This window comes from Podarcis gaigeae (genome assembly GCF_964106915.1).
Source record: "Podarcis gaigeae genome assembly, chromosome: 5".
Taxonomy (NCBI): domain Eukaryota; kingdom Metazoa; phylum Chordata; class Lepidosauria; order Squamata; family Lacertidae; genus Podarcis; species Podarcis gaigeae.
The window spans coordinates 95,441,749-95,457,961 of NC_139681.1; the positions used below are offsets into that span (position 1 = coordinate 95,441,749).

Sequence of the window (16,213 nt, forward strand, 5' to 3'; positions counted from 1 at the left end):
TGCTTAGCCGGCAGAAAGATGTGTTAAGCAAGCAATAATAAGTTGAACATTTGCCAGCTGATGGGGAAAGTCTGTAAAGGGTATGGGAGGGGGGAGAGTGTTCAGAAAAGTATAAGAAAGTCTGCTGAAGTGTCTTGAGACACAACCAGTTCTTAGGAGCTATCCTGCTGGTTGTCTCTGTGCACAGATTGTCTCTGTGCACAGATTTCAATAAAGTTTTTCTCCAAAGAAGATTTTGCTTTCCTGGTACTTTTGTTCCCTCCAAGGTCCGGGGATGGCGAGGCTGATGGATCCCTAGGTAAATAAGGCTTCATTAAATAAAAATATGCCCTTTTCCCTTATGGGGTATCCAAGAGCCCATATAGAGCCCTTACATAGGTTCCCTATTGGTAGGAGAAAATAACAGAGGCCAACCAGAGAATATTGAGAAGCAAAGCAGCTAGTAAGCTTGATCTTTATTGATCTGTTGCAACAGGGTGCTCCCCTCACACACAAGAGAGGAAGAGGACCCAGAACAATGGCCTGCAAGGCCTTATAAAGACTATTGAAATTGCCACCCTGTAGATCAAGACCACCCCCAGAAACATTATGCATTCATCACAGAAGGGGTGTAACCTAAGACCACCCCTCAGATAAGGCGGTCTAAAATAGAACATTTGCATGTTGTTTTCTCCTGTCGCTTTGTTTATTTCCTGTCTGGCAGGTTACTTGATTGGATTTCTTGGGGAGCCTGGGCAGTCTTGTAATGATAAGGCTCACACCCTTAGTCAAACACAGATTAAGACAGGATTTGTGAAGGAAGAGACAATGGGGAAGCTTTTCCATTTTGACCATGCAGAGAAACATTTGCTCAGTTTAGGAATCAAAATGGTTCCAGGTTGGCTTTCCTGTGCTGATCTATGTACGTGTGGTTATGAACGTTGCCATATATCTAAGACCATAAAATTCCTATCACAAGCTCATGACCCAATTTATTTCCCCTGGATAAATAAAGAAGCATTTCCTTCCATACAATGGGAACTGAACAGTGTATAGTTGAAGAGTAATGAGTCGGTAGCAAAAGATAGACAAGAAACCAGGGAATATTATAGTGTGATATCTGATGTGTAAGTGGGATATTTTTGAAAAGGATATTGCTAATCAAAAGAAAAAAACAGCTGCTAACTGGGGAAATTGTTAGTGTGAACAGAAAGAAAAATGGATCAGTGAAGGTCTTTGAGAAGCTTTAAGGATTAGGGAAGCCACTAGAGTTGATAAATAACCATAAATCTAATAAACTTTAACCAATTTGTGGTAAAAGAAATTTGAATTCGTGATAAATGTACCAAATTATTTTCTAGATTAATCTCTACAGAGCAAAGAGAAAAGGTAATGCCAAACATTCCCACTTCTCTGTCTGTTTCACTAATAGAAAAATCCTGCTAATTCGGAGTCTGCAGTCATACTTATTGGTTTTCTCTGGAAACACCCCTGAATAATTTTATTCCTTATAAAAATTACTTCTCTTTTTGTTCATGACTTACACCAAGATTCTCAATCTTCTTTATTCTTCTTCCTTTAATGGTCCCAGAATCCTTCCACTTCTGATGTCAAAACCAATTCATAAATTCTGCCAAAGTCAAGAAAGAGCATCTGCACACCATTTGGTTTCTGGCTCCATGAGATTGTACCCCTCTTTCTCAAACTATCTGAAATGAAGGCTTCTATCAGGGAAGACAGTGCTGGTTAATATAAAAGCAATCTTCTTATGTAGCAAACCTATAATATGAATGCAAAGTGGGAAGCATTGTTAAAGATAAAATAACCAAGAGGATCAAGGAGATGGAGTGACTCCCCTTTTGTGGAACAATTGCAGCACCTGGGACTTTTTAGTTTAGAGAAACTAAGTGGTGACATGATAGAAGTTTATAAGCTTATGCATGATGTGGAGGCCGTGAATAGATAAGAAAGTTTTTTTCCTTCTCTCATAGCAGTAGAACTTGTGGACAGCAAAGGAAGCTGCATGTTGGATGACGTTGGACTAGATTTTATTTTTTTCCTGATGAATATTTATTGGTATTTTCAGCATACATATAAAAATTGAAAACAAAAATAAACAAAAAAACAACACAAAAATACAAAAAAATCAAAACTTAACAACAATTAAAAACACATAAAGTTTCAATTACTTATTTTCTTTTACCTTATTTCTCAGACCTCCTCACACCTCCCCTTCTTGTATTCCAATTTAAATTGTCAGTTCAGCAAGTCCTTAACTTATTTCTCCACTTTAACTTAATAATTTGTTCTAACATGCTGTTATTTTACTTTTCTTCTTTCTTCCATTTCCTCAATTTAATTTTGCAAACCTTATTTCTATTTGATTTAAAAACCAATTTTAACTTATCCAAATTTACACATCGATACTTATACCTCATCAATTATTCTTAAACCTTTTTCCTAAAGTCGACCAAAATTTCCCTTCCACGGTTTTCCCAATTTCCATACAACTAACAAAAATATAAAAGCAAAGCAAATTATATTTGTATACCCTTTGGATTCCCAAACTCTACTAGATGGGCATCACACTCTGCCTATATTCTCAAAGTGCACAACTGGGCAGTTAGTGGAAGATAGTGGAAGACCTCACACTCAGCACAACCATTCCCTTCCCCTCCCCCCTTTTTTTAATTAGAATATGCAGTACCAAGAATCTTCTCATCTTGGCTCTCTTTTGTGGTGCCATCAGAGAACTCTCTGCCATTCAGATAAAAGGTAAAGGTAAAGGTACCCCTGCCCGAACGGGCCAGTCTTGCCAGACTCTGGGTTGTGCGCCCATCTCACTCAAGAGGCCAGGGGCCAGCGCTGTCCGAAGACACTTCCGGGTCACGTGGCCAGCGTGACATCGCTGCTCTGGCGCGCCAGAGCTGCACACGGAAACGCCGTTTACCTTCCCGCTAGAAAGCGGTCCCTATTTATCTACTTGCACCCGAGGGTGCTTTTGAACTGCTAGGTTGGCAGGCGGCCATTCAGATACCCATCTTCAAAAGAAGATATAGGTCCCATTGTGCTTATTTCAATGTTTGTTTGGGGGTATGTGTGGAATGATCCATGTATTCCAATATGCTTAGGCAGCATGTTTTTTCTTAAACTCAATTCTTCAGCCTAGGAATTATTGTCACCATGGCTTCCATTAATAAGTGGATCTTCTCCATTTCATCACACACACATATCCCAAAAAACCCAAAAAAAGGAACCTTGATTGTGGGACAGCTGCTAAACCATTACAAGTTAACTGATCATGACCATGTTGAAAATAAGACAAGTGAACAATCATCATAAGAGCAGCACCAAATAACATCATATAAAGGGAATGAAACTGACAAAAGCTCACTGAGATAAAACAGTTTTAGGGGTTGCTTAAGGGTGGCAAGAAAATGGTTCAAGCAGTTGTCAAATATTCAGTTGTCAGATGTTAAATGTCATTTATCACTGGTACTCATCAGCCTAGATGACCTTAGTGGTGTACACCAGAGAGCAGAACATCTAAGCCTTGGAGGTTATAAGGCCACCTTCAGGCCCAAGTTGGTTTATGTGGGTGTAAGTAGCCTTTCCAAGGCCTGTACAGTGGTACCTTGGTTCTCAAATGCCTTGGTTCTCAAATGCCGAAAACCCAGAAGTAAGTGTTCCGGTTTTTGAACATTTTTCGGAAGCCGAATGTCCAAAGTGGCTGTTGGCTATTGTTTCCAGGGCACCTGCACCGATCAGAAGCTATGCCTTGGTTTTCAAACATATCAGAAGTCAAACGGACTTCTGGAACAGATTAAATTTGGCGCTTTTGTTTTGCATTTTTATTTTTGAGGCTTTTTCGGTTAATTTGTTTTTGTGACTGTGTGGAACCCAGTTCAGCTACTGATTGATTGATTGATTGTGTGACTGCGGAAGTGGATAAAAGCCCTCATCCAAACAATGACTATCATCAGTGCAGGTAAGGGGGAAAAAATAATTTTAATTTTTATCATCTACAATACTGTCTTATATTTATTTTATAGTACAGTACACTGATTATTGATTTTGTTTTATGGGTCAATGGTTCGTTAGTTAGTAAAATTCATGTTAAACTGCTGTTTTAGGGGTTGTTTATAAAAGTCTGGAATGGATTAATCCGTTTTGCGTTACTTTCTATGGGAAAGCGCGCCTTGGTTTTGGAACACTTTGGTTTTGGAACAGACTTCCGGAACGGATTAAGTTTGAGAACCAAGGTACCACTGTACTCATGAGTGCCTGGCTGACACACCTAACTATGCCATCAAAACCCTCAATGATCCTTGGCACAGGAATTTGTACCCATTACATATGTGCAGTTTCTTGTTCATCAAGTTCAAGCGAGGAGTTGGAGCAAGTTCATTAAGTTCACTAAGTTCATAATTCTGATTGTGACTATGATTACTGATTCCTTCTGGGGTGGAGCTTTCCTTCTGCGTTTGAAAAAGTCTTTGCTTATTATTATTACACCTCATCTGTTTGGTCTTCCCTATTGTAGATAAGATTCTAATTTGGTATATTTTGTCAGCTACAGACCTTCTGGAATGGCATAGGTCCTCTTAAACCTTGTAAATCTGGTTCTTGGGATGGGTTGTGGACTGAAAGTGCCTCTGACCCCATGTTAGATTACTAGCAGCAGGACAACAAGGGCAATCATGCCCTTTTGCCACCTGTAGGCCTCCAAGTGGTCTTCAATATTATCAGCCATGATACCCTGTGTGAGTGAATGAACTGAATCCCCTTCTGTCTTATAGGTGGGCTCCATAACTTGGTATTGGAAGAGCATTGATCCTGCCATATAGGATTGTTCAAGAATTATCAGAGCTGCCAGCTATGCTAATTCATATCTATCCAGAACCATGGGACATTGTCATCTTTGGGAAGTAATCCCTTTGGTATGCCAACAACACCCAGTTCTTTGGCTCCTTATCATCTCATCCACATGTTGGACAGGAAGGTCTGAAAGCGGCTTGAAAACATGCGTGAGAACATAGGGTTCCAGTTTGTGGAAAGGATTATAAGCCATCACAAGGTAACATAGCATCAACATGCTTAAAATGAAGCAAATGAACAAATTGTCAAACAAAATCCATAAAATCCTTTGAAAGTGATCCGGAAACTAGAATTAATCCAGAATACAGCAGCTAGACTGGTGAATGGGAGTGGCTGCCGAAACAACATAACACCGGTCCTGAGAGACCTACATTGGCTCCCAGTACGTTTCCGAGCACAATTCAAAGTGTTGGTGCTGACCTTGAAAGCCCTCAACGGCCTTGGCCCAGTATACCTGAAGGAGTGTCTCCACCCCCATCATTCTGCCCTGACACTGAGGTCCAACTCTGAGGACCTTCTGGTGGTTCCCTCACTGTGAGAAGTGAGGTTACAGGGAACCAGGCAGAGGGCCTTCTCGGCAGTGGCACCTGCCCTATGAAACACCCTCCCACTGGGTGTCAAGGAAATAAACAGCTATTTGACTTTTAGAAGACATCTGAAAGAAGCCCTGCCCTGTCTAGGTAAGTTTTTAATGTTTGACCTTTTATTGCGTTTTTAATATATTGTTGGAAGCTGCCCAGGGTGGCTGGGGAGGCCCAGCCAGATGGGCAGGGTATAAGTAATAAATTGTTATTGTTATTGTTATTGTTGTTGTTGTTGTTATTGTTATTGTTATTGTTAGTTATTGTTATTGTTATGCCAGTAATACAAATGAGAAAAGCTTACTAGCAGCACTTCACATAGATGTAGCTTTTCCAAGGCCTGTACTTGTGAGTGTCTGGCTGATATATCTAACTATGCTATCAACACCCTCATTGATCCCTGGCAAAGGGACTTCTGACCATAACACATGTGCTTGACTCACGCCCTTTCTGGTTCATTAAGTTCAAGTGAGGAAACTATATAATTCTAATTATGCCTATGATTGCTGCTTCACTGTGGGGTGGGGTTTTCTTAGCCATTTGAAAAGGCTTTGATTATGCTATTAAACCACGTCCATGATCTTGCATATTATAGATCCCATTCTGATTTGCAGATTCCCTGCCCATCAACTGCCCCAGAAAAAAGGGACAACCCATTTTTTTTCACGAGAGGAGAGTGATCAAAATGGCCTCTGCAACCTCATGCAATTTCGGGTTGACGCGCTGCTTAGAATGTGCATTTTAGGGCACCAAGGAAAGGAAAAGTGCCCTTTGTGATTTTGTGAGCCAAGGAAGATTATTCACTGGTGGGAGTCATGTCAGCCTGTTTTGATGCGGTGTTCAGTGTGCCCAGTGGCACGAAGATGGGCTTCTTCCCTGACAGTCCACCTGGCCCCTCCTCTGGATCTGGGTGGGCCCCTCCTCAGAGTCCAATTTCTCCAGTTCCACACTCTCATCATAATCCTCCTCTGGCATCAGGGAGCCCTTTGCACACTCTGGCAGGTGCCCTCCTCTTCAGTGTCCCTGCTGTCACAACTCCCACAGGTAATAGACCTGCCACCCCTGTCATTCTTTTCTTGGTAGTGGCATCCCTGCCTCTTTCCCCTTCTTATTATTCACTGTCACAATAGTGGCATCAGCTCTAGCAGCTTCTCCACCACCTCCAGGTTCTGAGAAAGGGTCAAAGAGGTATCTTTCTTTGGAGTCAGCCATTTTGTGTGGGTTGGCTGGGGAAATGGCTCCATTACTGAAGCACTCTCTCTCTCTTTTAAGGCTTTAAAATAAATCTGTTTGAAAAGGCCTTTCTAGCCAGCCCCACAAGCTGCAGCATTGACACCCTCATTTTGCAAGCCACCTTGGCCAGCATACTGGGATGAAGGATTTCCCTTGGTCCTTTCTCAGAGCCCAGAAAGGATAGAGGTTGCCAGGTTAACTGGGTGTGAAGTGACAGGAAAAGAACAAACTGTGCTGGAAAGAAGAACATGCAGGAGAACAAAGACAGAGATCATTTTGGGCAGGCTGAAGTCTGGCAGAGAAAGATGTCTCAGGCTCCAGAGCTGTACTGCTGTGGAGAACAAGCTACAACCGTCTCTGGCATGTCTTCAAGAGCCAGTGTGGTGTAGTGGTTAAGAGCAGTGGACTCGTAATCTGGTGAACCAGGTTCGTGTCCCCGCTCCTCCACATGCAGCTGCTAGGTGACCTTGAGCCAGTCACACTTCTCTGAAGTCTCTCAGCCCCACTCACCTCACAGATTGTTTGTTGTGGGGGAGGAAGGGAAAGGATAATGTTAGCCGCTTTGAGACTCCTTCGGGTAGTGATAAAGCGGGATATCAAATCCAAACTCCTCCGTGAAGGTATACTTAAATACCTTTTTCAGCTCATTATATATCATTTCCCAGAAGGCCTTCACTCTAGGGCAGGTCCACCAGAGGTGAAAGAATGTTCCCTCATTTTCTTTACATTTCCAACATTTATTATCAGACAAATGGTATATTTTGGCAAGTTTAACTGGGGTCATGTACCATCTATATATCATTTTCATAACATTTTCTTTCAGTGCATTACATGCAGTAAACTTCAACCCGTTGGTCCACAACCTCTCCCAGTCTTCAAACATAATGTTATATCCAATGTCCTGTGCCCACTTTATCATAGCCGATTTAACCGTTTCATCTTGTGTATTCCACTTCAACAGCAAGTTATACATTTTTGAAAGTACTTTAGTCTTAGGCTCTAACAATTCCGTTTCTAGCTTCGATTTTTCCACCTGGAATCCTAGCTTTTTATCAAGCTTAAAAACTTCTTTAATCTGAGCATAATGTAGCCAATCTCGCACTTTGTCTTTCATTTTCTCCTGACTCTGCAATTTCCAATTATCTCCATCTTTTTCTAATATTTCCCAATACTTCGGCCATTTGGCCTCCATATTGAGTCTTTTCCGGGCCTTAGCTTCCAGTGGTGAAAGCCACCTTGGAGTTTTATTTTCCAATAAGTCTTTATATTTTATCCAGACATTAAACACTGCTTTTCTGACAATATGGTTCTTGAAAGTCTTATTAATCTTAACCTTGTCATACCAAAGATATGCATGCCACCCAAAAGCATTGTTAAAACCTTCTAAATCTAGTAGATCAGTGTCCTCGAGAAGTAGCCAATCTTTTAGCCAGCAGAAAGCTGCGGCCTCATAATACAACTTCAAGTCTGGCAGGGCAAAGCCCCCCCTTTCTTTCGCATCAGTTAGTATCTTAAACTTAATTCTGGGCTTTTTGCCCTGCCAGACAAATTTAGAAATATCTCTCTGCCACTTCCGAAAGCACTCTGTTTTGTCCACGACTTGCAAAGTTTGAAACAAAAACAACATTTTTGGCAATACATTCATCTTAATAGCAGCAATTCGGCCTAACAAGGAAAGTTTCAATCTTGTCCAACTTTTCTGCTATAACTTCTTGCTCTTCGAAGTTCCACAGAATGATTGGTGCTGATATTGCCATTTGAATTCCTGGCAATTGTTCTGCAACACACTTCTATGATTAAATCATAATTTCAAAAGGTTTTCAACACATTTCTGGTGATGACTGAGGAATAGACACCCGGAGCCACTTGCAGGACTCTCAGCCTATTATGATTTCAGTCCCAGAAGTGTCAAACAAAAATTGGGATCTTAGGGTGGTATTCAGATAAGTTGCACTCACAGTAGACCCATTGAAACTAATGAGCTTAACTTAGTCGTGTCAGCCCATATAGTTAAAGCTATGGTTTTCCCAGTAGTGATGCATGGAAGTGAGAGCTGGACCATAAAGAAGGCTGATCGCCAAAGAATTGATGCCTTTGAATTATGGTCTGGAGGAGACTCTTGAGAGTCCCATGGACTGCAAGAAGATCAAACCTATCCATTCTGAAGGAAATCAGCCCTGAGTGCTCACTGGAAGGACAGATCCTGAAGCTGAGGCTCCAATACTTTGGCCACCTCATGAGAAGAGAAGACTCCCTGGAAAAGACCCTGATGTTGGGAAAGATGGAGGGCACAAGGAGAAGGGAATGACAGAGGACGAGATGGTTGGACAGTGTTCTTGAAGCTACAAACATGAGTTTTACCAAACTGCGGGAGGCAGTGGAAGACAGGAGTGCCTGGTGTGCTCTGGTCCATGGGATCATGAAGAGTCGGACACAACTAAATGACTAAACAACAACAAGTGAGCTGGAAGCTCCCCTCCCTTGTCCTGGGAAGAGATTATGATCTCCATTTTCACTGCCAAGGGAACTTGGTGCCCATAAATCTCTTGGGAGGGAAGAGGTATACAGCATTCAAGGCCATGTTGCAATATAACTGTTGCAAGCACTCGAACAGAAGGAACACAAGCTCCAGAACAGCTCAGGACTTCAATGCCTCAAGGACCGCCTGTCTCCATATGCACGTATCTAAACTCTGAGATCATTTTCTGAAACCCTTCTTAGCGTGCCTCCTCCACAAGAATCCAGGAAGGTGCCACCTTCCGGATTCCTTGTGGAGGAGGCAACACGAGAATGTGAAATGCTCTCCACAGGGCGGTTTGGTTAGTGCCTTTATTATATACTTCTTGGCACCAGACAAAAATGTACTTCTTCAGCCACATTTATAAATCTATGGGTTACATCAGAGTTGATTTTGTTGATTTACCATTTTAACCCATGCTACTGTTTAAGCTTAAACATAATAATGGCTGTGGAAAATAGATAAAACAATTGTTGACATTAGACTGAGAAGTAAGTACCTTAATGAAAGTATCTTCATGAACCTTCAACCCAGTCTGCTGCATGCCTCCAATGAGAGAAAGCTGAAGAGGTCCTGGAGGGTACTGCATATTTGACCATAGCTGTTTCAGGAAGTGCAGAATCAGAAGAGCTTTTATTCTGTGTTTGAAAGAGGCTTTGATGATGATGATGATATAGGACTGTTCAAAAAGGAACAGGGCTATCTGCCATGCTAATTCATATCTACCTGAAGCCATTGGACATAGTCATCTAGAGTATCTAGGAAGTGGTGTCTTTAGTATGCTGACTGCACCCAGCTCTTGGACTTCCTATCATCTGATCCACAAGCTTGATAAAGTAGAGTTTTTGCAGAAAGGTTTGCAAGCCATCACAAGGCAACTTGCCATCAAAATGTTTAAAATGAAGCAAGTGAACAAATATAATAAGGATATTGTAAAATGAAATCTATACAAATGATAAAACCAGCAATACAAGTGATAAAAGCTTACCAGTGTTAGTGCTAGAGGTAGGTCACGTGGGTAGAGGTAACCTTTGTGTAATCTTAGGTGTACATGTAACCATAAGTGTAATCTTTTGTTACTTCCATAAGTCTAACCTGTACTCATAATTGCCTGACTGACATATCTAGCTATGCCAATAAAACCCTCATTGATCTCTGGCATAGGGACTTGTGTCTATAACATATGTGTGTGACTTGTGCCTTTTCATTAAGTTCAAGTGAGGAAACAATATAATTCTGATTGTGACTATGATTGCTGATATGATACGATAATCTTTATTGTCATTGTCCCATACAGAACAATGAAATTGAAAAAAATCACACATTCAAAAACCAACAAGCCTGCTATCCCAGCTATTCCAGCCTGGTTAGCCCCCTAAAAACTCTGATACGCCATAATTAAATACAATATACTCCCATAGAGACTACCTTACACTGCATTTAAAACCAAAACCGCATTTGGATAGAAACTGTTTCTCAGGCAGCTAGTCCTAGTCTTTATAACTCTGTACCTTCTTCCAGAAGGCCGAAGCTGAAAGAGATCATTTCCGGGGTGCGCACTATCCTGCGCTATCTCTGCAGCTTTCTTATGGAACCTGGAAGCATAGATTTGATCCAAGGTGGGAAGAATGCACCCAATTATTCTCTCCGCAGTCTTGACAACCCTGGACACCATTGTTTTCTCCCTGGCCTTGCAGCTCCCAAACCACACACAGAGACCATAAGTTAATACACTCTCAACAGTACAATGGTAAAATGCCTTAAACAGGTCCTTTGAGAGATTATTTTTCCAGAGGATTCTCAGAAAATATAACCTCAGAAAATGATTGGGGGGGTGACTTTTCTTCCGCATTTGAAAAAGGTTTTGTTTTGAAGGAGTCGGGACCAGGGGCCGACCTTGGAATACTGTGAGAGCCAGGCTAAAGCCATTTTATAGAACAAGCTAAAAGCTAAAAGCTATTTCTCTTTCTCCTGTTTGCAACCATTAGGGTATTTTGCAGCTGCAGCAAGTTTGCAAGATTGAGGTCAGGGTATTTTGCAAGTCTTAAGCGATTTCTGAGAAACGAACCCCTGACATTGCCTCAAATTCCGATAAACACAGATAAGAAAGCAAACAACAGGATATATGTCAACCACAAGACTCCAGGTGTGAGGCATAGTTAGAAACTGTTAAACCACAGACTGGCCTCGGTACATTTCCAGGAAGCAGGTGGTGGTTAGGAGGTTATTTATCGGAATCAGTAAGTGGATCAGGTAGTTTCTCTTTCAATAATAAGCCATCAGCACCATCTAGTGGATAAGGCAGCTTGGAACCAAACAAGGCCACCACCAATTCTCATTGGTAGAGCTTTAATGAATATGCATTAGAAAACTATAGGAAGCTGTTAGTCATTGGCCAAGGGGCTGGGCAAGGGGCTGAACTGTTGCTTTGCCTGAGAGTATAAAAATTGTCTGTATCTGATTTACGGGGGGCATTTTTTCTCATTTCTTCCTAAATGCACCCATTTGCTTTTTGTCTGACAAAAACCAAATTGAATATAAAAACTTTTTCTTTAAAGACATTGCTGCCTGGTTTTGTTTTGTTTTTCATTTCTGGTCTGGATTCTGAAGTCCTTACATTTTGTTATTTTTACACCTAGAACTCCTATATTACACCATTATTATTTTTACAGCTGGAACTCTCTGGAACTGTGTCAGCTAGAGGGGCTCTTAATCAGTCATATCAGTGTCCCTCTACCTCCATTTTACTCAAACTTCTTCCATTGAAGGAAAGGATAGTGGAAGTGAGGTGAATGGCTGTTTTGAACTTCATTTTCTTCCATTCCTTAGCTGTAATATAGGATGTGGTCTTCAAATAGTCCATAGTGCCTCCACACAACATATTTCATTCCTGATCGGGATGCGGGTAGCGCTATGGTCTAAACCGCCAAACCTCTTGGACTTGCAGATTGGAAGGTTCTAATCAGCAGCTCTAATCCACGTGATGGGGTGAGCTCCCGCTGCTCTGTCCCAGCTTCTGCCAACCTAGCAGTTCGAAATCACACCAGTGCAAGTAGATAAATAGGTACCACTGTGGTGGGAAGGTAAATGGTGTTTCCGTGCGCTCTGGCTTCCATTGCACGGTGTTCCATTGCACCAGAAGCAGTTTAATCATGATGGCCACATAACCCAGAAAGCTGTCTGCAGACAAACACCAGCTCCCTTGGCCTGAAGCAAGATAAGTGCCACACCCCATAGTCACCTTTGGCTAGACTTAACCGTCCAGGCGTCCTTTACCTTTACCTATTTGTATGGTGGTGGTGCTCCTGCTGTGAGCGACCGTGTCCAATCCTGAGCACCACAGTTTAAGAAGGATGTTGACAAGCTGGAACTTGTGCAGAGGAGGGCAACCAAGATGATCAAGGGTCTGCAAACTAAGGTTTATGAGGAGCACTTGAAGGAGCTTGGGTATGTTTAGCCTGGAACAGAGGAGACTGAAAGGAGATATGATAGCCATCTTCAAATATCTAAAGGGCTGTCACCTGGAGGAGGGAACATGCTTGTTTTCTACTGCTCTGTAGGGTAAGCATCGAACCAATGGCTTCCAGTTGCAAGAAAGGAGATTCTGACTAAACATTTGGAAATACTTTCTGACAGTAAGAGCTGTTCAGCAGTAGAACAGACTCCCATGATTCTCTCCCCCCTATTTTATTTTCAATAATTTAACAATTTAACATCCAAATTAATTACTTATTTATCCCTTCTAAACTTCCCCCCACCCCCTGGTTTCCAATTTCCCCCTTGCTACCTTACACATTTTTAGCTTTGCTTTCAGTTGCAAGTACATTGATAATCCTAATTCACATTAATTCATAGATACTATATCAATCCTGCTAATGTTTTAAGTCTTTACAGTGGATTTAATCCACTCTTGTATAAACTTTTTTTCATCTTGGTCCCGGATTTTCACTGTCATATTTGCCATTTCAGCATGGTCTATTATCTTAGTTATCTATTCCTCCTTCATTGGTACTTTCTCTTCTTTCCATTTATGGGTAAGTAACATCCTGGCGGCTGTACAGTGGACGCTCGGGTTGCAAACATGATCCATGCAGGATTCACGTTTGCAACCCGCAGTGGTGCATCTGCACATGCGTGGCTTGCGATTCGGCGCTTCTGCGCAAGCGCAAAGCGCGATTTAGCGCTTCTGCACATGCGCAACCGCCGGAACCCAGAAGTAACCTGTTCCGGTACTTCTGGGTTTCAGCGGTCCATAACCCGAAAAAACGCAACCTGAAGCATCTGTAACCCAAGATATGACTGTAGTTGCATGCATAAATAGTCTTTTAACATTTCTTGGTATGTCTTCACCTGTTATTCCTAATAAAAAGGCCTCTGGTTTTTTAACAAAAGTTATCTTAAACATTTTCTTCACTTCATTATAAATCATTTCCCAGAAACCTGTTACTTTTTTGCGCGACCACCACATATCATAAAATGTACCCACTTTATCTTTGCACTTCCAGCATACGTTAGATAAATTCTTATACATTTTTGCTAACTTTACTGGAGATAAATAGCAACGGTACATCACTTTCATATAATTTTATTTTAAAGCACTACAAGCTGTAAATTTTAGATCTTCTTTCCACAACTTCTCCCATAAATTTAGTGGTATATTATAATCTATATCGTTTGCCCAGTGAATCATAAATGCCTTCACTTCTTCATCGTTCATCTCTCATTCCAATAGGAACTTATACATTCTCAATAACAGTTTATCATTATTTCCCAGTAATTCTTTTTTGAACCTTGAGAGTTCTCTCCCAAAGCCCACTTTATTTATCGCCTCTAAATATGTCAATTAACTGGTGATATTGTAACCAATCTGTCAACCGATGATTTATATCATTATAATATTTAACCTTTAATTGATTTTCTGACTGTTAACAGATCTTTATCGGTTACCCACTCTCCTTTCATGTTAATTTTTTTCACAGATATTGCTTCAAGTGGGTAAAGCCACCATGCTGTCTTGGCCTCTTTTTATACTTTTCCCCTACTTGGTAAATCAATTTTCTTATGATGCGGTTCTGGAATCCCTTGTGTACCATAACCTTGGCATACCATAAATAAGCATGCCAACCATATCTATTATCATGTCCTTCCAAATCTAATACTTCTGTATTATTTAATAATATCCATTCCTGTAGCCAGTAGAGACAGGACACCTCATGTTATAATTTCATGTCCAGCAAGGAGACTCGTTTTACATCTGTTAATAATTTATATTTAATTCTGGGTTTTTTCCCTTGCCAGATAAATTTTGAAATATCCTTCTGCCATTGTTTGATGTGAACTACTCCTCTGACTACAGGTATTGATTGGAACAAAAACAACGTTCTTGGCAATACATTCATTTTTATCACCGAAATTCTTCCCCACAATGACAAGTTCATCCTCCCCCACACTTCCATTTTTCTTTTGATTTCATTCTATACCTTTAGGTAATTGTTGACTCCCATGATTCTATGAAATAGAAAAGCAGGGCTTTTTTTCAGGGGACTCCCTCATTTGGCAATCCTCACAGAACCTCTAGCCCAATGGTTGCCATTAATTTGATTGGAATTAATTTTATAATGTAATGATTTTAGAATGTTTTATCATTTTACTGTTGTTAGCCGCTCTGAGCCCAGCTTCGGCTGGGGAGGGCGGGATATTATTATTATTATTATTATTATTATTATTATTACTCCAGAGTGGACAAGCCCAAAATCTTGAACAAGCAGTACTTTTCATCCTAACCCTCCTCGACAAAACCAAACAAGCTAGCCACTTCCCAACCTATCAATTATAAATGTTCTCCAGTGCAGTGCTGAGGTCCCTGCAGAAAAGAAGAAGCCCTTAGAGAAAGAGAAGTGAACCTCATCAGACATCCTAGGAAGAATTAAGGAGAAAGAGATAGCAAGGATGGAGATATGGGCATTTTTTATTGCTCTCCTGGTGGCTCTTCTGATTCTGGACTTCCTGAAACAGCTCTGGTCAAATAGGCACTATCCCCCAGGACCTCTCCAGCTTCCTCTCATTGGAAGCATGTGGAGGACTGGGGTAAAGTTTCGTGAAGATACTTTCAGCCAGGTATGTATTTCTTAGCAATAACTTAATGTAATATTAACAGTTGTTTTGTTTGTTTTCCCCAGCCATTATGATGGTTTATAATTTTCCTTTTTAAATTCATTTTTATTATGTTTTCCACTTTAACAATCCAATCAAACCACATTAAATATTCCAAATTATACATATACATATCAAATAGTCTGAATATTCTGCCAAATTATATATTTTTAAAAGGACTTCCCATGCTTCAAGTTCTGAGGGTTCTGATCATCTCATACTTCTACTGCTTTTCATAGTCATTTCCGATGGTTCCTCTAATTCTTTCTGTTGTTGACCTTCATTCTTTCACAGCCTCTGAATTGTTCCCACAAGCGAGTTAAAACAAACAATGATGTGTTTCTGTGTGGATTTTATGTCTATGATTCCCCTCTGTAAGTTCGTAGCATTTCCTCACACGCTGGTGTTTCTGCCGAATCAATCCAAAGATCTTTTCACTGCTGGCAGCCACCATCTTCACTCAGTTCCGATAAAATCAGGTCTAAGCGTCTGCTTTTCCCAGACCGATTGCATCAAATATTAGCCTTTCCAGGGGAGATTTACCAAATCAAACCATAAACACAAATATAATGACATATTAAAAGCTCACCTCCCTCCATGGCTATTTGTAATCCTGCAGCCCGGTGTTGACTTCCAATCATGGCGGGTTTCCAAAATAAAAGTGCAACACAGCTCCCACATAGATTCTAGGAAACTGTCCAAAGTTTTTTTAACATCTCTCCAGTGGCTAATGAGATTCTGCTTCTGTCTGATGTCCACACCTTGGAGAATCTTTTATCCTCTTCCAAGCAAATCAAAGATCAAAAGCCTTAATTATATAGTATTATTATTTCCAAACAGTTTATAATTTTAGAGCCATATTATATAAACA

General features: G+C 40.8%; 1 protein-coding gene across 2 annotated transcripts in view; it reads right to left on the reverse strand.

Moving 5' to 3' along the window:
* LOC310844892 (cytochrome P450 2J5-like) overlaps window positions 1-16,213 on the reverse strand; it is a 92,488-nt gene that overhangs the window by 49,823 nt on the left and 26,452 nt on the right. The window contains exon 1 of one of the 2 annotated variants that reach the window (XM_083739627.1): window positions 9,689-9,793. The exons of the other annotated variant lie outside the window; for it this stretch is intronic. Coding sequence (XP_083595753.1) covers window positions 9,689-9,778 — 90 coding nt within the window. The 5' untranslated portion in view covers window positions 9,779-9,793. Of the gene's footprint in view, window positions 1-9,688; window positions 9,794-16,213 lie in introns of those variants that run through there. 2 annotated transcript variants of the gene reach the window in all.